At 41.4% G+C, this 17,110-nt stretch overlaps 1 protein-coding gene across 8 annotated transcripts in view; it reads right to left on the bottom strand.

Moving 5' to 3' along the window:
* Positions 1-17,110, bottom strand: part of ANO1 (anoctamin 1) — a 171,380-nt gene that overhangs the window by 42,638 nt on the left and 111,632 nt on the right. For all 8 annotated transcript variants that reach the window (XR_009760642.1, XM_061610687.1, XM_061610688.1 and 5 more), the window contains 3 exons: positions 14,836-14,900; positions 12,701-12,835; positions 4,314-4,474 (listed from right to left, as the gene is read on the bottom strand). Coding sequence is in view for 7 of the 8 variants with exons in the window: in XM_061610687.1 (XP_061466671.1) it covers positions 4,314-4,474; positions 12,701-12,835; positions 14,836-14,900 (361 nt within the window). In the remaining variant the exon portion in view is untranslated. The remainder of the gene's footprint in view (positions 1-4,313; positions 4,475-12,700; positions 12,836-14,835; positions 14,901-17,110) is intronic.

Below are 17,110 nucleotides of genomic sequence, written 5' to 3'. Positions count from 1 at the left end.
CCACAACTTGCAAATTTCAATGGTAGCACTATTTGGGACTTATGCAGATTTGCTTAAAATGAAAACATCTTAATTTCAAGCATTTCAGCTTAACTGGACAAATGACTTACAAGAAAATATGGAAAGAAGGAAGTATAAACTGGTAATTGCGATGGAATCCAGACAGCAGTTATAATTTTATTTTCAGTGGGGACATTACTATAAAGGAGGAGCATAGTGACAACTCTTAAGTGGCAACAAATACAGCTTGTATACATTCATCTATGTGCCCTTGAGGTTGTGGGAGGCCCTGGGGACATGGATTTGAATACTGGGAACAAACCAGCACAATTATACAGTAAATAAGTAATTGTGAAAGACGCAAGCATACCAAGAAGGCCTAACCCCAGGAGGATTGTTCTGAAGTGACTGCTAACAGATGTCATCAACAAGCTGTACTGCAGTCCCATAAAACCCTGGAGACAAGGAAAATTGGAGGAACTAGGCAAGGTCTCCATGTATCCTAATTATGTAGCAACAATGGGAATTTGCCAACAGTTTTTAAGCATTAATCATTTCTATACATGCTTTATGCAGGTCTGTTAATCTGTTCTATATCTTCTGTGTGTAAATCTTAAATGCTCCTTGTAAATTGACATCATAATTATATATAATATAATAATCCCTAAAACAGCTCTTTTGGCTTTCTGTAGCTTGCTGATAGCTCTTTTTGATGTTCTGTTTACCTACTGAATGTAGCATGCATATTATAGGGAATTAAGGATAATGAAATATATATTTTTTCCTCATTTGCTACCAGGAATCCTTTTTTTTTTTTACCGCATCAGCCTACAAAACCATGAAAGAAATGTATTACTATCTAGCAAGCAGATATACTATGTCCCAAAATAGGTCTAAGGAGATGACCGGCAGGTGTCTCTGTAGATGTATTTGTACCCCTGAGACGTGGAGGAAAACATTTTCTTTTGATCTGTTTTAAAAAAAAAAAAAAAACTCCCCAAACTACTGGGAACCAATAGCTGTGCATGCATGTTGGTATGATGCCAAGCAACCTTGGCATCAGAAAGCAGAGCAGAGCCACAAGCTCTCAGCCTGCTTTGCATGCAGGTCCCAGGTTCACTCTCTGGCATCTCCAGTTAAAAAGGGGCTTGTGGGAAAGAGACATCCACCTGAGACCCTGCTGAGCTACTGCAAGTCAGAGTGGACAGTACTAGGCTAGATGGTCAAACTAGCCTGACCTGATATAAGGTAGCTATGTTCTGCCCTGGCGAGAAACCTAGCAGCACCTTTTAGTAACCAGCCATTATGGAAAACATGTGAAGGAGAGCAGAAAGCTGAGAGTAAGGCTACAGATACACTAGTTGCTTCAAAAGCAGCGAGACTATTTTCTCTGGCTGCGCTTTGAAACAACTCTGCCCACAGCTGGACACATCTACCTTTCCACTGCTGATTAGGACTGCCCACAGCAAAGTGCTGGCCAATCACTGTGTCTGCCTGAGCCTACAGCAAAGCGTTATTCATTGGTCACACCTGGAGTGGCAATGAGATTGATAGCCAATCAGTTTTGAAGTCTGTGGGACACTGACTTCAAGGTAAAGCGTGTTGGAGCTGCAACTTCTGGGGATTTGGTGTAAAAGAAGTAGAGTTTGCCTGATATCATGTGTCCCCACATTCAGAAAATGGAGGTGGAGGCGCACTGAAGCCAGCAAAACTGCAATTGTGTGTCTACCCTAAGCTTCAATTAACTGAATGGGCTATATTAATAAGTCCATTCAACATGAGGAGGTCCCTCCTCTCACCATCCCTGATCATTGACCACTGACCCAGAGCTTGGAAAAGTTACTTTTTTGAACTACAACTCCCATCAGCCCAATCCAGTGGCCCTGCTGGCTGGGGCTGATGAAAGTTGTAGTTCAAAAAAGTAACTTTTCCAAGCTCTGCATTGACCTTTCTTGGTCCCAGGCTATGGTCTGAAGGCACATGAGGCCGCCACCTTGCTAAAGCTAAGCAGGTCTGGGTCTGGTCAGTGCCTGGATGGGAGACCTCCTGGGAACCACATATATGCCGCCTTGGGTTCCAGGGTGAAAGAAACTCGGGGTGTAAATGTAACAAACAAACAATAATAAATAAATTCTGAATGTGGCTGATGGGAGTTCAAGTCCAACAACATCTGGAGGGCTACAAGTTCCCCACACTGGTCTACTGGACTGTTTTGACTGATAGGCTAGGAAATAGCTGATTCTGATGAGAGGAGTGTTGTTTTCAGTGTATTGAGTAGCAGGAGACTAGACTGAGGGACTTGTAAATGTATAGGAAAGGGAGAGGGTGAAAGGGAGAGAATGGATATTTGATTGCTTGGATGAAGGAATAAGACTATTTAAAGACATGACATTCTGCTTTGGCTTATATATCACATTTCTCAATACATGTAATGTGACAAGCCACTCTACATTATAACAAATCATCGATCTCTGTGACATAGGTTGTTTTGCTCAGATTCATCTTCCTTCCTTCTTGGCTTCCCTCCTGCTGACTGCAGTGCAAAATTAAATCTAAACTCAATCACTCCATATTTCAGCCTGCCATTACTACACACACACCCTTACCATTCCACTCATATTAAGTAAAATATACAGTTGTGTGTGTTAGCAGCACTGCAGCTTATAAAAATGATGGTTTCGTTTAAAGAAAAAGAAAAGAATCCAGGTCCTGAACTCTCACAGAGACTACCTCAACTGAAATTCATTTTAATAGAAAAAAATTGATTGCCTGTACAGCTGAGCAAATGGAAACTTGAACTGTATTTTTCATATCAAATGGCATAATATATGTCATCAATAATGAAAAAGTTGTCTGTATGGCAGGCAATTATCTTAATTTAAAAAACAAACACACACACCATGGTACAATTTCATACAGGAGATGCAGGTGGGACTGGTAAGAATAATCATTGCAAGTTATGTTGCCTAAGCTACTTTACTCTCCAAACATTTAATATAGGAAAGTTGAGCATCATGATGCAGGTACCACGCCTCTGCAGCCCTCAGGCAGGGTGAACCATTGCTATTCCGCAAAGCTACTCAGATAATGGCCAAGGGAGGCACTGCAACTCAGCCCAGTTGGACCAGGTGATCTGGGGGCCTAACCAGGTGTGTGTGTGCGGAATCTAGATTGTAACCACAGGATGTGGGGAGTAAAGGTCTAAACCAGGGGTGGGGAATCTTCTTCAGCCTGAGGGCCATATTCTTTCATGGGCAACCTTCCAGACAGAGCCCGAGGTAAGAGAAGGCTACATTCCAGCCATGCAAAAGTCAGCAGTTTTTTAGACATACTTTTTTCCATATTCCATGCAGGCAAGCAAGAGTGACAATTCAAGAACAGCCAAGACAGGCAAGGATCATGCAAACAATTCCTAGCCCACATGTATCTTAGTACTTTGTCTATATCCTCAGGTTGCAGCCATTAAAACTCATCCAAGCAATAATAACAAAACTCTTCTATGGGAGCGTCTTGCTTATAAACTGCATTCAACACAATATCCAAATTATTTGAGTAATATATTTCATTATGTGCAAACACTCATATCACATTATCTCATGTACATGCTGCATGTGTGGGTATGCATGTGCTAGATTCTCCACTGCATTTTCAGGATCTACAGCCCGCATCTTAGTGTAAAGGAAAACCCTTATTTATTTTTGGATTTTAACAGCTACAACTTGATTTTTCCTCATTTTCCATAAACCACTTAACATAACTTTCAGTTGCTACAGCATCTCAATACCTGGATCATAGAAGGGTTTGCAAAGGTGGGATGCCCCTCAAAAACAAAAGGATACCTTGAGAGGTGGTATATTATTCTATTGATAATACTAATGCACTTAGAAGCTTGGTCATTATTCAACCTTGCTTTGTTCAGAGAAGTTAAAGACCATTTCTCTAAGAACCCCCACCCCCAATAAATCTCTTCTCCAATGTTCTAATTTGGAAGCCAAGTCTGCAAATAGATTTTGTTGGCAAGCTCTGCAATCCCCATAATGCTATCTATACATGCCATGCAGCAGTTTTATGACAAATGCTTCATTTTATATTCATCCAAGCAGCTTTCTGTATTTTAACCTTCAGTTCAAAACATAAATTTAAGGGTGACAGTTTTATGGGAGAAAGAAAAAAAAGGGGGGGGAACTACAGATAATTAACTGTTGAATTGTAAAAACACTGATTTATCCTCCTGCTTATTTCCTTCTGCATGTAAGCAGATTTAAAACCCCAGTTAAAGCCAAGACCAACCAAAACTAGGTGGACATTCTTACCCCACAGAGCCATGAAGACTGAGAAGAAGACAGTTGCTGGGTTATCAAACAGATGGCTTGCCCGGGCTGTGGCACAAGCAGAGCTCAGCTTCCAATAGCTGCATGTTCTGTCACATAATGGACACATGGTGATATTGTTTCTCTGGTCACACATCTCCATGCTGATGGAAAGCAAGCAGTACATGTCAGAAAAAGACAACTCCATTATTCAAGCTTGGTTTTACCTTGTGCTGCAGCCCCCTCCTCCCAGATCTGTAACTTATATCCTATCCATTCACATCTACTGTAGTCCCCAGTGAGGTGTCCAGTGCAACGTCTGCCACAACGTTTGGGATTAGTTTCAGTTGATGCAGTCTGATGGCGTTGACAAGGTGCTTGTGATGATGCAGCCAGCCATGTGACCCCTCGACCTTTGCCGTTCTTGGTTTATTAAAGCTTGCGGAGGGGGTATGGGTGAGTGGATCAAGGTGTGGTTAATGTGTCTTTGCAGGACAGAGTGGTTTCAGCTGCCCTGAAGGAGATGGTGATCCAACTGCTCCTGAAAAAGCCCACCCTGGACCCATTGGTTTGTGGCAACTACCACCCAGTTGCAAACACCCCCCTTTTACGGAAGACCGTTGAGAAGGTTGTGGTGCAGCAATTGCAAGTACTCTTGGGTGAAAAAGATTATCTTGACGCATTCCAATCTGGGTTCTGGCCTGGTTATGGGAATGAATCAGCCTTGGTCACCCTGATGGATGATCTTTATCAGGAGAAGGAGAAGGGAAGTGCAATCCTGTTATTCTTTCTTGATCTCTCAGTGGCTTTTGATACCATTGACCATGGTATTCTTCTGAGACAACTTGGAGGTATTGGAGGCATTGTTTTACAGTGGTTCTGATCCTATCTCCAGGGTCAGTTTCAGGGAATAGCATTGGGTAATTGTCTTTTGGTCCCCTGGCAGTTATGCTGTGGAGTGCCACAGGTTACCATCTTGTCCCCAATGCTGTTTAACATCTATATGAAACCCTTGGGAGTGGTCATCAGGAGATTTGGGATGAGGTGTCAGCAGTACGCTGGATACCCAGCTCTATTTCTCTTTAACATATGAACTGGGGGAGACTGTGCAAGACTTGGACCAGTGCCTGGACTTGGTAGTGGGCTCGATGAGGATCAATAAACTGACTCTGAATCCTAGCAAGGTGGAGGCACTGTGAGTAGGTAGTTTCCAAATCTGAATAATTGGTCAATTGTCTGCTTTGGATAGGGTCATACTCCTTCTGAAAGAGCATGCTCATAGTCTGAGGTTGCTCCTGGATCCATCTTTGTCACTAGAGGCCCAGGTGACCTCAGTGGCTAGAAATGCCTTTTACCAGCTTTGACTGTTAAGACAGCTGCAGTGGTTTCTGGACCAGGATAGCCTGACTACTCTATAAGGGGCTGCCCTTGAGGCTGGTTCAGAAGCTGCAGCTGGTGCAAAATGAAGTGCAGTGATTGCTCACTGGGGCAGGATATCGCCAACATGTCACCCCGATACTGAAATAATTGCACTGGCTGCCCATTAGCTGCTGGGCCAAGTTCAAGATGCTGGTTTTGGTGTACAAAGCCCTATATAGCTTGGGACCAGGATTCATGAAAGACCATCTTACCCCTTATATACCCCGTTGATCACTGTGCTCTACAGGTGAGGGCCTCCTGCAGATACCATCTTATCAGGAGGTCCATTCTGCACACCATAGGAAGGGGACCTTAAGGTTTGTGGCCCTACCCTTTGGAATTGCCTCCCCTTAAATATTAGACAGGCGCCATCTCTGTTATCTTTTTGGTGCCTACTGAAGACCTTCCTCTTTCAACAAGCTATTTAAGTAGAGACCTTATCCCAGTCTGCGTTCTGCATTGGAATTGAATATGTTTTTAAAGCTTTTTTTAAAAAAAGATGTTTTTAAAGTTTTTTTAAAAAGATGTTTTTTAGTTGTAATATATTTTAAAGTCTGTTTTTATGATGTTTTAGAGTGTTTGCTTTTGTTTGCCGCCCTGGGCTCCTACTGGGAGGAAGGGTGGGATATAAATCAATCAATCAATCAATCAAACAAGATTTATGTTGTTCTAATTCAGTATTTGCATGACTTTTTTGAGCTATCCTTTCTTCTAAGTTCTGCTACTCCATCTTTGGTCCCTCCAGTATACAGAAAAATGTGAAAACCAAAAGCATGGAATGTAGAAAATAAAGAGGAATCCAGTTCTCTTTTATTTAGCCCATGATATACTAATAGCCAGAGTATGTATTTTGCAAAAATTGTAAAAAAAAACCCTTAGAAAATATACATTCTTAATAAACTTTCTTTTTTTCTACTTATCTGTTCAGCAGCAGTTATAGCAGAAGTAGTGTGGATTCCATTTTAGAGGAGCGCTTGTGCCTGCTACTCTGCTGGTGTAACTCTGCTGCTTTCTGTTTTGTGATGCTGTACTGGTCCAAATATTCCTTTGTTGTTACAATATTGTATGCTTAGGTTGTTAAATGCCTTGTGCAAACACCTGGGAGACTGCAGAAGAGCAGTGCACTAAGACCTTTTACTCAAATCTCCTGAGGCACAACCAGTGTCATAGTCACTGAGCTATACTGGCCCAGTGTCAATCTAATATAATGTAATACTTAGCAATGGTGAAGTGAATTCGAAGAGGCCACAGAATCATGCTTTCCCTCACCCTGCCTCAGCCCCTCTGCAATTTGAAGTCTCTTCCCTTCCTGCACCATATTAAACATGGTTAATGTGCCCAGTATAATCTTTTACTTAGAGCTTGAAACCAGGCTATGAATCTTCTTTGCAGATGCCATGTAAGATAATAGGGACTAGTTTTTACCTTGGTTAGCACAGTGAAGACATCTTGCCATGACATGGACAAGGAAGGAAGAAGAAAATTCACATTGCAGCTGGGCTGAAACCTGCAACCTGTTCTCCTTCATTTACACATTCATTACATTATTTCTGTACCAACCAGACCACTGTCTGTCACTATAATTTCTCTTTTCCCAGGAATTATAGTAAACCAACATGTCAAGGCAATTTAGGCAATTCAATGGAATTTGTCTCAAGCTGACTCCTACCTCCTCTGGTACCCTTCATGGCAAAAGGAACTTGTTTAGACAAGCACCTCTGCGGGAGTGAAGAAGAGGAACCTTCACTATGTACAAATGTACACCATACAGAGTGTACATGAAATCAGAGCTTAATTTCAGCTACAGCTCTCCCAAGACCTGTTTTCAATGCCATCCCTTAAAACATACATAGGCAACATAATGCTTTTGAATATGTGCAAAGTGCCTTTCCCTCCTCATGAAATAATCACTAGTCTCCTGCAACTCAGAGAGGGTAAAGGACTTCCAGGCAGAGTTGGGCTGTGGCTTCTGTTCAGAAGCACAACCCTATTAGTCTCCTTCTTGTTTTATGACTGAACTAACTGATATTTGTGTTGTTGATAAAATAGGTACTATTGGCATATCAGCCTTTACACATCAGGATAAGGAAATGGTTAAAAAAAATAAACTGTCATTCTACTTTACAAATTCAGAAAATAAATAAATAAATGATTTAAAACTGTGTCTCCTCATACTTTGCTCAGTAGAAAAGGATGAACAAAGATTCCCCTTCTTCCTCAGATTCTTTTAAATCAGGGAAAGCCAACATAGCACCCTCCGGATGTTGATGTTCTTAGATGATGTACAACGTGTGAATGTCAGAAGTGGGGCCAGAGAGCCATGTAACCTCAGTGATGGAGCCAGAAGCATGGCCCCATGGCTTCTTTTGAATGCCTGAAAGGGGCTACAGTGTGGTCAGACAAGTAGATGGACTATGGACTAATGATGTAGAATGGGGTGTGTGGAAAAACTCTGGACTATATCACTTCAGACAGAGATACTTCAGAAGACTAGTTCCAGGCAGTGGACAGTCTTTACCAGGGATAGTCAATGTGCTGCCCTCCAGATGTCGCTGGACTCCAACTCCCATCATTCCTGAACATTGGTTATTCTGGCTGGAGCTGATGGGATTTGTAGGTCAACAACACCTGGGGAGCAACCACACTTGCTATGCCTGGTCAATACTAGGGGAGCTTTTTTCCCCATATGCCATGATAAGTTCTGAACCCCCTGTTTTGCATGCAAGACATACTTAATACTTCATTTTGATATTCTACAGCAATTCCTTCAGCCAAATACAAAAAGGAAACAAAAATGTTGAAGAAAAACAGACATTTCTGATAAACTAGAATTGTGTTACAGGTGCAGCATTTAACTAATATACGTTATTAGCTTCCTTCTATTTCCTGTAGCCTATACTGATATATTTTCAATTAAACATCTGAAAGCTTTAAAAAGCAACCACAAAGAATGTGTTTCTTGATAGATATAAGGCAAAATCTGTTGGTGTCAGAGTATGCAAGCTTTCAAGACTGACAGACTACAAGTTACATAGAACTGATCATTAAGTGAAGTTAGAAAAAGGTATCACTTTATCAGCTTTGGACCTCATGCAGTACAATCATACACACACACACACACACACACACACTCAGAAGTCACATTAATTTCAGTGGAACTTATTCCCAGGTAAATGTGTAAAGAACATTGTAGCCTCAGTCTTCAAGAATATCATGGTAATATACCAAACTAATTAAGACTGTGAGAAGTATCACTTATAGTATTTTTTCTATTATTGGCCAAAAACATAACACATACACATTTTAAAATTAAGTTTGTCCATTTATCTATGTGAAATCATATGTTATTCTGGCTAATTTTAAAAATAGTGTTTAAATCTTTGGCACTCTCCCATAATATATACATATCTATTCACTAATAGGCAAAAAACCTTGCGGTTTAAGAATGTACCTATAGCCAACAGATATTTCTATCAAACTTTAAAAAGCAGGGAAATTCGGCAGCTATAGTGAATGCACCAGGGGAACAGGAGACCTGACCTCCTCTCTGAGATATTGTACTGCCCTACAAATTTGTCAAAATGCAAACACAATGTGGCTTGGTCTTTCACAGTGCAATTCACTTGCTGTGTAGCTTGGAAGAACTGGGTAATCAAAATATTATTTTTAATTATTAATAAAGCACCTAAACAGGAATGTAGAACCTGTGGCCCTCCAGGAAAGGCAGAGGGGAGGACTGGGATGGGAGCAGGCAGGAGGTGGAGGGGAGAAGGACAGATTTGATCATTTGCATGTTTATTGAGTTCAGTGTGATTTACTCCCGTGCAATCATGTTTAGGATATGTAAAACTGACCGGGGGGGAGGGAAGGAGGGCTGAAGTGGGCAGGGGTGGAAGAAGAAGGAAGAAGGATGGGGAGGAGGAAGGGAGAGGAAAGGGGAAGGAGGGGAAAGGCAGGTCTGACCATTTGCATGATCATTGAGTTCAATCGGATTTACTCCTATGCAGTCATGATTAGGATAGGTAAAACTGACCATGGGAGAGGAGGAAGGGGAAGGAGAGTATTGGAGGGGGGCAAAGGAAGGGGGAGGGGAGGGCAGGTTTGATTGTTTGCATGCTTATAGAGTTCAATGGTATTCACTTCCATGCAATCATGCTTAAGATAGGTAAAACTGACCATGGGGAGGGAGGGGCAAATGAAGAGGGAGGGAAGGGGCAAGAGGGAGTTGATAGGAGGGAGGGGATAGGAGGGAGGATGGGTTTGGTCATTTGCATACTTTTTGAGTTCAATGGGATTTATTTCTGTGCAATCATGTTTGAAAATGGAAATGGACTGCTTTCAAGTCGACCGGACTTATGGTGACCCTTTGAATAGGGTTTTCATGGTAAATGGTATTCAGAGATGGTTTTACCATTGCCTTCCTCTGAGGCTGAGAGGCAGTGACTGGCCCAAGGTCACTCAGTGAGCTTCATGGCTGTGTGGGGATTCGAACCCGGGTCTCCCAGGTCGAGTCCAACACTGACCTGGGGGAGGGGCGGGGAGGGGAGGAGATTGGGTGGTGTGCACTGGGCAGAAGGGAAGCCCCTTTCCTTTCCAAAAGGAAAACATTGTGAACAGTGTCATTGCTTTTCAGCGTTTCCCTCACCTTTTTATTCTACAGAAGGCACATGTAGCCTCCCACTCAAATTTTTAAAAAAGCTGTCCCTGGCCACATCCACACCAGGCCTCTATTACACTTTGGACAATCATGGCTTCTCTCAAAGAATCCTGGAAGTGTAGTTAGTGAAGGGTGCTGAGAGTTGCTAGGAGATGCCGTTCCCCTCACAGACCTTCAATCAGAGTGGCTGACTGTTAAACCATTCTCTCAGGGGACAGGAATCTCAGCATCCTTCACAAACTACACTTCCCAGGATTCTCTGAGGGAAGCCATGACTGTCTCAAGTGAAATCAAAGTCTGGTGTGGGTGTGGCCCCCTGAGTAGCCAAGCCCAGCAGCTGTGAGTCTGGCTTTTAGAACACTGACAGTTGGTTCTTACTAAGCATGCCCTGCGTTATCATAGGCTTCCAGCCAAAATTTCTTAAATTAATTAAAAATCAGCCATGCATTTTTAAAACTTTTAAACTGCAGAAGCTGAAGGTCATTGTATGGGGCAAGGTCAGTATTAGAATTACAGGTACTCTGTGAACATGGCTGATTTTTAATGAATTTCAACAGATTATGAGAACTCTGACAGAAAAAAGTCCAAAAGGGCTCTGGGGTTTTTTCCTCTCTTTTTAGACTTTGAACTCTCTATTATCTCTGACTGTTTTGTGTATCACCATGAAAATTGACAGGGTTGTTAAGCAAGCGTTTCTGAGTTCAGGACTGTAAGTTTGGTAAGGTTTTATTTTGAAATGAGCTTATGGGAAGCATCAGAATGGCGCGGGGGGTATTTTCAATTTAACATTGTGGAATGTGAAAAATCCACGCTAGCTATAGTATACAGCCACTCTTGTGCCTGTATAATTTGCTAAGGTTTCTGTTGAATGTTACAGTGATGTTCCATGCTTTTATGTTAATGTTTGATGTTATTTTACAATATTTATGGTATATGGCTATATTATGTAATATAAGGTAAGTGGTGAGTGTTGGGAGGGGGAACGAGTGAGTGGAATGTTGCTGTGTACTGTATGGTGATTGGCTGAGTGTCACATTTATGTTTGTGTGCATGACCGTTATGACAGTTTAGTTTAGTGGGTTTAGTTTAGTTTGTGAGATAGGCAGAGCTTGGAAAAGTTACTTTTTTGAATGACAACTCCCATCAGCCCCAGCCAGCATGGCACTGGCTGGGGCTGATGGGAGTTGTAGTTCAAAAAAGTAACTTTTCCAAGCTGTGGTAGGGCAAGGTTTTTGAGACATGACTTCAGTGGTTTTTCTTGGGGTAGTGGAATATATTATTAGCATAGTAATTAAGGAGCTTTTAAAGTGTATTATGTTTGAACTAAAGAACAACTAACTGTAACCACATGCTTAAGAACTGAGTTAAAGTCATCTTGTTTATTTTGTTTTTCTGTTCATTAAAACCTGTTTAGTTTTCAAGCATGCCTAGTTCCTGGTCAGCTATCAAAAAGGGCATAAGTGTTGGCTAAACATAAACAAAGGTTTTCAAACAGTATCAACGTTGGCAGTAAAGTTTACCTCAGAGAGACAATCACAGGTTAAGGGAGCAGCCCATAGCTGTCATCTTTTAAAAAGACACAAAGATACACGGGGTGAGGGGTGTGTGAGGCTTGCCTGTAGACCTGGTTGTTGATAGCAAGGGCTGAGCAGAGTCCCTAGTAGCAGCATAGATGATAAGCGTATTTCATACCTATTGATAGGTATTCTACACATAAAGGACAAGTACGGGCCACAACCCAGAGATTGCTATATATACCAAAAACTAATGAGTGCAAATAGGTACTGAGCTTCCATGCACAGGAACTATTTTTGTCAGTCACATAGATAGGAAATGAACTGGAAGCCCATAGCTAGTTTTGGTCCTGTTCTTTTCCTTGTGCAGTCAAAGGAGCAAGAACGGATCTACTCTCCTCCTGTGGATAGAGAGAGTGTGGTCTTGGTTGTGCTATAAAAAGGCAACCAAACTATCTATCCCTTTTTGTACACAGCAAAATCTGGGAGGGGGTGCACCTGTGACAGAGAATTGCTGGATTAGAGTGTACCTCTGGGATGGCTAATACACAGTGCAGACTTCAATACAATTATGCTTTTATGCGATAGCTGAGATCATATAATATTGTAAATTTTGAAATAAATGTTGTATTATTTGTCATACAAGACCGTGGCTGCGATCCTAAACTCAGTGTCTCCCATTGTCTTTTATGGAGATAAAGCTAGCATGACTGGGGAGACTGAACACTCTCATTGTCAGGAACAAGAAATGAGGAAGCTTTGAACACATGGAACATGGAGACCCACAATGCATATGGTACCTTGGTATATTCTCATCCACTGTTGCACAACCATATAGGAACACGATAATCCCCACAATGGAAGCTGGAATAAGCATTTGTGTATAAACTCCCAGCCAGGCAAAATACAGTCCAATCTTTTCACCAAAATACTTTCTGAAATACATTAAAGAAGAAACACTGCTTATTGTTTACTATTTCTTAAAATGCATCACAGCTAAACTTATGAATCACATAGCAGGGTTGCCTTTGAAGGAGAAAAAAAGCCCTGTTGATTAGTGGAATGAATTACTCCTTGGATGGTTCTTGTTTGCAGGGCTGGAGGCACCAAGTAAGTCATCTATTCCAGTTTATTAAGCAGCTTTACCATTCTGTTTCTGTGCCTATCTTGGTCACCATAGGATTGCTAGATAGTTATCTCCTCATACTGGCTCAGTTCAGAAGCAATGACAAACCGCTGATTTACTGTTAGAAGGACAATCAGACATGGCCTTAGAGTCACATACTCTCCTGTTTCTTTCCCCCAAGTGCAAGGCAAAGGAATTGGAAGCCTCTGCTTCTAGTTAGTGGCAAACCAGAGTTCACTGTTGTATTCAAAATCAGTAAATCAAAACATAATTTCATCATAAACTAGAATTCTAAACAATGGGTTGACCCTGGTTTGGGATCCTAGTATGTGGGCAAACTGCTTGAAGCAAAACATAGTTTGTAGCATTTGAACACAATAGCAACCTGTGGTTTGCCATTAACTAGAAATAGAAGCTTCTTATCTTCTTCTTTCACACATGGGAGAAAACTAAAGGGTAGGAGGAAGCATGCAACCCTGAAGCTTGGCCCTGCTTATCCTAATAATGACAAACCAAGTTTATGTTGTGTCTGAAATGTTGCACAAACTCCCCCTACTGCAAAAGCAATAAATGAAACTCCAGTTCTAAGCATAGAGTCTTATTTTAACAAAGTCTTAATTCATTTTGTGCATATCAATGTGATAAATGGGACTGGGCAATATAATTGAGTGTCTGGCCAAGAGCAAAAAGAATGAAGTGGAGGTTAGAGAGAAAAATACCTTCTCTTGCTGATTTTCTCCAGCAAAGCTTTCATTATGTCAAAATGATCTACAAATGGATACTGTTCTATCCAGCTGTAATGACTAATTTTGTACTAATGTGGTGTTACTTAAACTGGGTGGTGGCAGAAGGAAGCAATATAGAGGCACATTCAGCTTTTCCTAAAGTTGCATCTCCATGAGAATCCCTAAAAGGGGTGGAGTGGAGTTGCAATGCCTGCCTTGTTACCTGTGGGGTCTCACTATACACTATGTTAACAACATAATTAGTAATCATGCCTTTAAAAAATAAATACCAGGGATGTGGGAAGCGGGGGATTATCATTGCCATAATAGTTTGTGGAGGTTTTAACCTTTCCTACTCAGCTATGATTCCATATCTTCCAGTCCTATATTGCTAATCATCCCAACAGGGGTTGGACTCGATGGCCTTATAGGCCCCTTCCAACTGTACTGTTTCATGATTCTATGAACTTATTGTTTGGCACACTGGAGCTTCCTTCCTATAGAAGGCAGGTGTGTGGATACAGCATGGCCTAGGAGTTAGAGTGTTGGATGTGGATCTGGAACACCAGGGTTCATTAACCCACTCAGTCATGAAGCTCACTGAATAACTTTGGATTGGTCCCTATCTCTCGGCCTAACTTACTCCACAGGGCTGTTGTGAGGATAAAATGTGAGTGTGGGGGAATAACCATGTATATTTCCCTCATCGCCTTGGAGAAAGGGTGGGATACAAATTTAATCAAAATAAAATATGCACAGGTTTAAGTTTGGAGAAAGGCCACAGTTCAGTAGCCGAGCACATGCTTTGCATGCAGAAGCTTTGGTACCAGGCATCTCCAGGTAGGACTGGGAAAACCTGCCTAAACCTCTGCTGCTAGTCAGTGTGCAGACAATAATGAGCAAAATAGACTAACAGTTTGACTTGGGGTACGCGTGTGTTATTTTGTTTGTTGTAGCCCTTCAACTATTTTACTCTCTCTGTCTCTGTCTCTGTCCTTCTCATGTAAGCAAGCATTTGGAGTAAAGGGACAGGGTAATAATTTTAGGTTTTATGAGGGACAACTCAATTTCACGTTCTTCTTACCTCACTAGATCGATTGGTTGGTACTTATAAAAGACTCCGTAGCTTGCCCATTCCTCGCACAGGAGCTGTAAAAGAAATTTTAAATGAAAATGAAAACTGCAAGCAGTTCCTTCTTTCCACTGCACTCCACTCGCTGCAGAGTTCACATTGCCCTCTGGTGTCACCATCGCATAGCTTTATGTTCTTTAATCCACCAATACATATAATTTGTGTTAAGTATTGAACATGCTTGATGGTTTGGCTCACTGACAGCTTCTTGAATTAATCTACAAGAGAACTAATGTAAAGGTGGGGGGTGGGGGGAAGCAAGAAAGGTCTTGATGCTCTGATATGTAGCAATGCATATACCAGAAAGGATTTTGGAGGATGTGTGTTCTTTGAGTTATTAGTGTGGGTTAAGACAGAAGAATCTGGATGAACTAATATTATACCCTATATGCAAGATACACATTGAAGCAAAGAGCAGAACACAACAATTTTTCTTAATGTTTCTTTTCTTTTTTTACCATGATGTTAGCCAAATGAAATAAAGACCACTGTTAGTATAAACTCATAAAATTAGAGAAATCTGAGCTGGCATTTTCTTTTCTTTTTTAAAAAAAGATTCTTCCTGTCCCAGTGTGATGATGGTAAGAATAAACTTCTTTGTGCTTTGTGTGTTGTTGGTTGTTGCAAGTGCCCCACCTTCAATTTTGTTCGAATCTCCTCCCACCCTTTAAATGATCTATATTGATTTTGATTTGTGCAAGCTCATCAGATCACAGCCAAGGAATTTAAATATTCCATAAAGATATGCATTTTATTACCAAGCATTACCTGCCTGGGTTTATATCCAGACTCCTCAGGGAAAAATCTGAAGGTCAGTTTTACATAGGCTGCACGTCGGTTCAAAACTGTGACAGTGGAAGATACAGACAAAACCCTTTGTGTTGTGGGAGAGGTGTGACTCTAGAGTTCTCACCATTGCAGCATGTATGAATAGTGCAGTGGCAAATTCAGAAGTGCAGGGTCCCTTCATGATAGTCATGCCATACCCCCTCACAGCCAAGCCCCCTTTTCCACTTTCCCTCATTACCCTGGCTTTTCCTGTTGTCTTGAGAGTCCACACTCCACTACAACAATGTCCTTAGAAGCCCATCAGCATGAAAGGGGAGGCTGTGTGTTAGCTACTGAGAAGAGTCTTCCCAGTGATTGACTCACCTCCTTTCACTCTAATTGGCTCCAAACAACATTAAAGGAGAAAGATTCTTGTCAGTGGCTAACACGCTCCCTTTTCATGACGATTGGCTCATACATAGGGACCTGGCTGGGACCCTGCTCCCAAAAAAGTAACAAGACTACAACCCACGGCAACTGGATGACTACACTCCTGCTTATGAAATCGAATGATCCGAGACTAATTTGCAATGCTTGGCATGCAGTTAATTTCAATTCTGAAATGAAATTTCTGAAATAACCACATTCTCCACATGTCAAAGAAATTCTTTCCCTTGCTTTTGGTGTGTGTGCATAACATAGAACACTTTTGTCTTTTCAGACCTTTGGACCTACTGCTTGATTCATGGTTCATAATTTAAGGCTTTATCTTGCAATTTGCAGACGGAAAAGTTGTAGCTGAATGAAATGGCAATGAAGGCATCATTGCCCAGGTCATTATTGTGGGAAATCTCGCTGAATGAGAGAGATGTTCACCATATCTATTTTGTGATTCTCCTCCTTACTATCTGTGCAAATAAACACTCAATTAGTGTAGCGCTGCTTTTATTTTCATTTCCTAGGTGGCAGATAAAAGAGTTGCAGTAGATCTATTAAACCTTACGCAGGCTTATTTCTTGGAAGTAGTAATGCTGACTGGGATACTTCAGAGCAACTTCCTGAATTTACTTCACAACATGGCGGAGCAGCACATTTTAGCCCTCAAATCTTAATTCAAAGTGCATGGAGCATGACTGCCAAAATGGATCTTTAAGGTCACAGAGTTCTTCTGGATTTACACCACTGTGGCTAAGATCAGATATAATTCCTTAGATGTGGGGTATGGCAAAATATCACAAGGGCTGACAACAACAAAGAGCATTAATAAACAGGTGCAAGTGCCTCTAGCACTTGATGCCATAGCTAATTACACTCTCAGTTATTTCTTATGGAAACACAGAATGGATTACTAGTGTTGGGAAGTCCTCACCCAACATACTCAGCATTTTGTGATGCTCTTCAATTACTGTGAAAGGCCAGTATGTTCTAGCCTTCAGCTTAACAGAGGCTTTGAATCCTT

The sequence above is a fragment of the Rhineura floridana genome, chromosome 2, assembly GCF_030035675.1.
Source record: "Rhineura floridana isolate rRhiFlo1 chromosome 2, rRhiFlo1.hap2, whole genome shotgun sequence".
Taxonomy (NCBI): Eukaryota; Metazoa; Chordata; class Lepidosauria; order Squamata; family Rhineuridae; genus Rhineura; species Rhineura floridana.
Note: the sequence above shows the minus strand (reverse complement) of the source record. Positions and strands in the feature narration are given on the sequence as shown.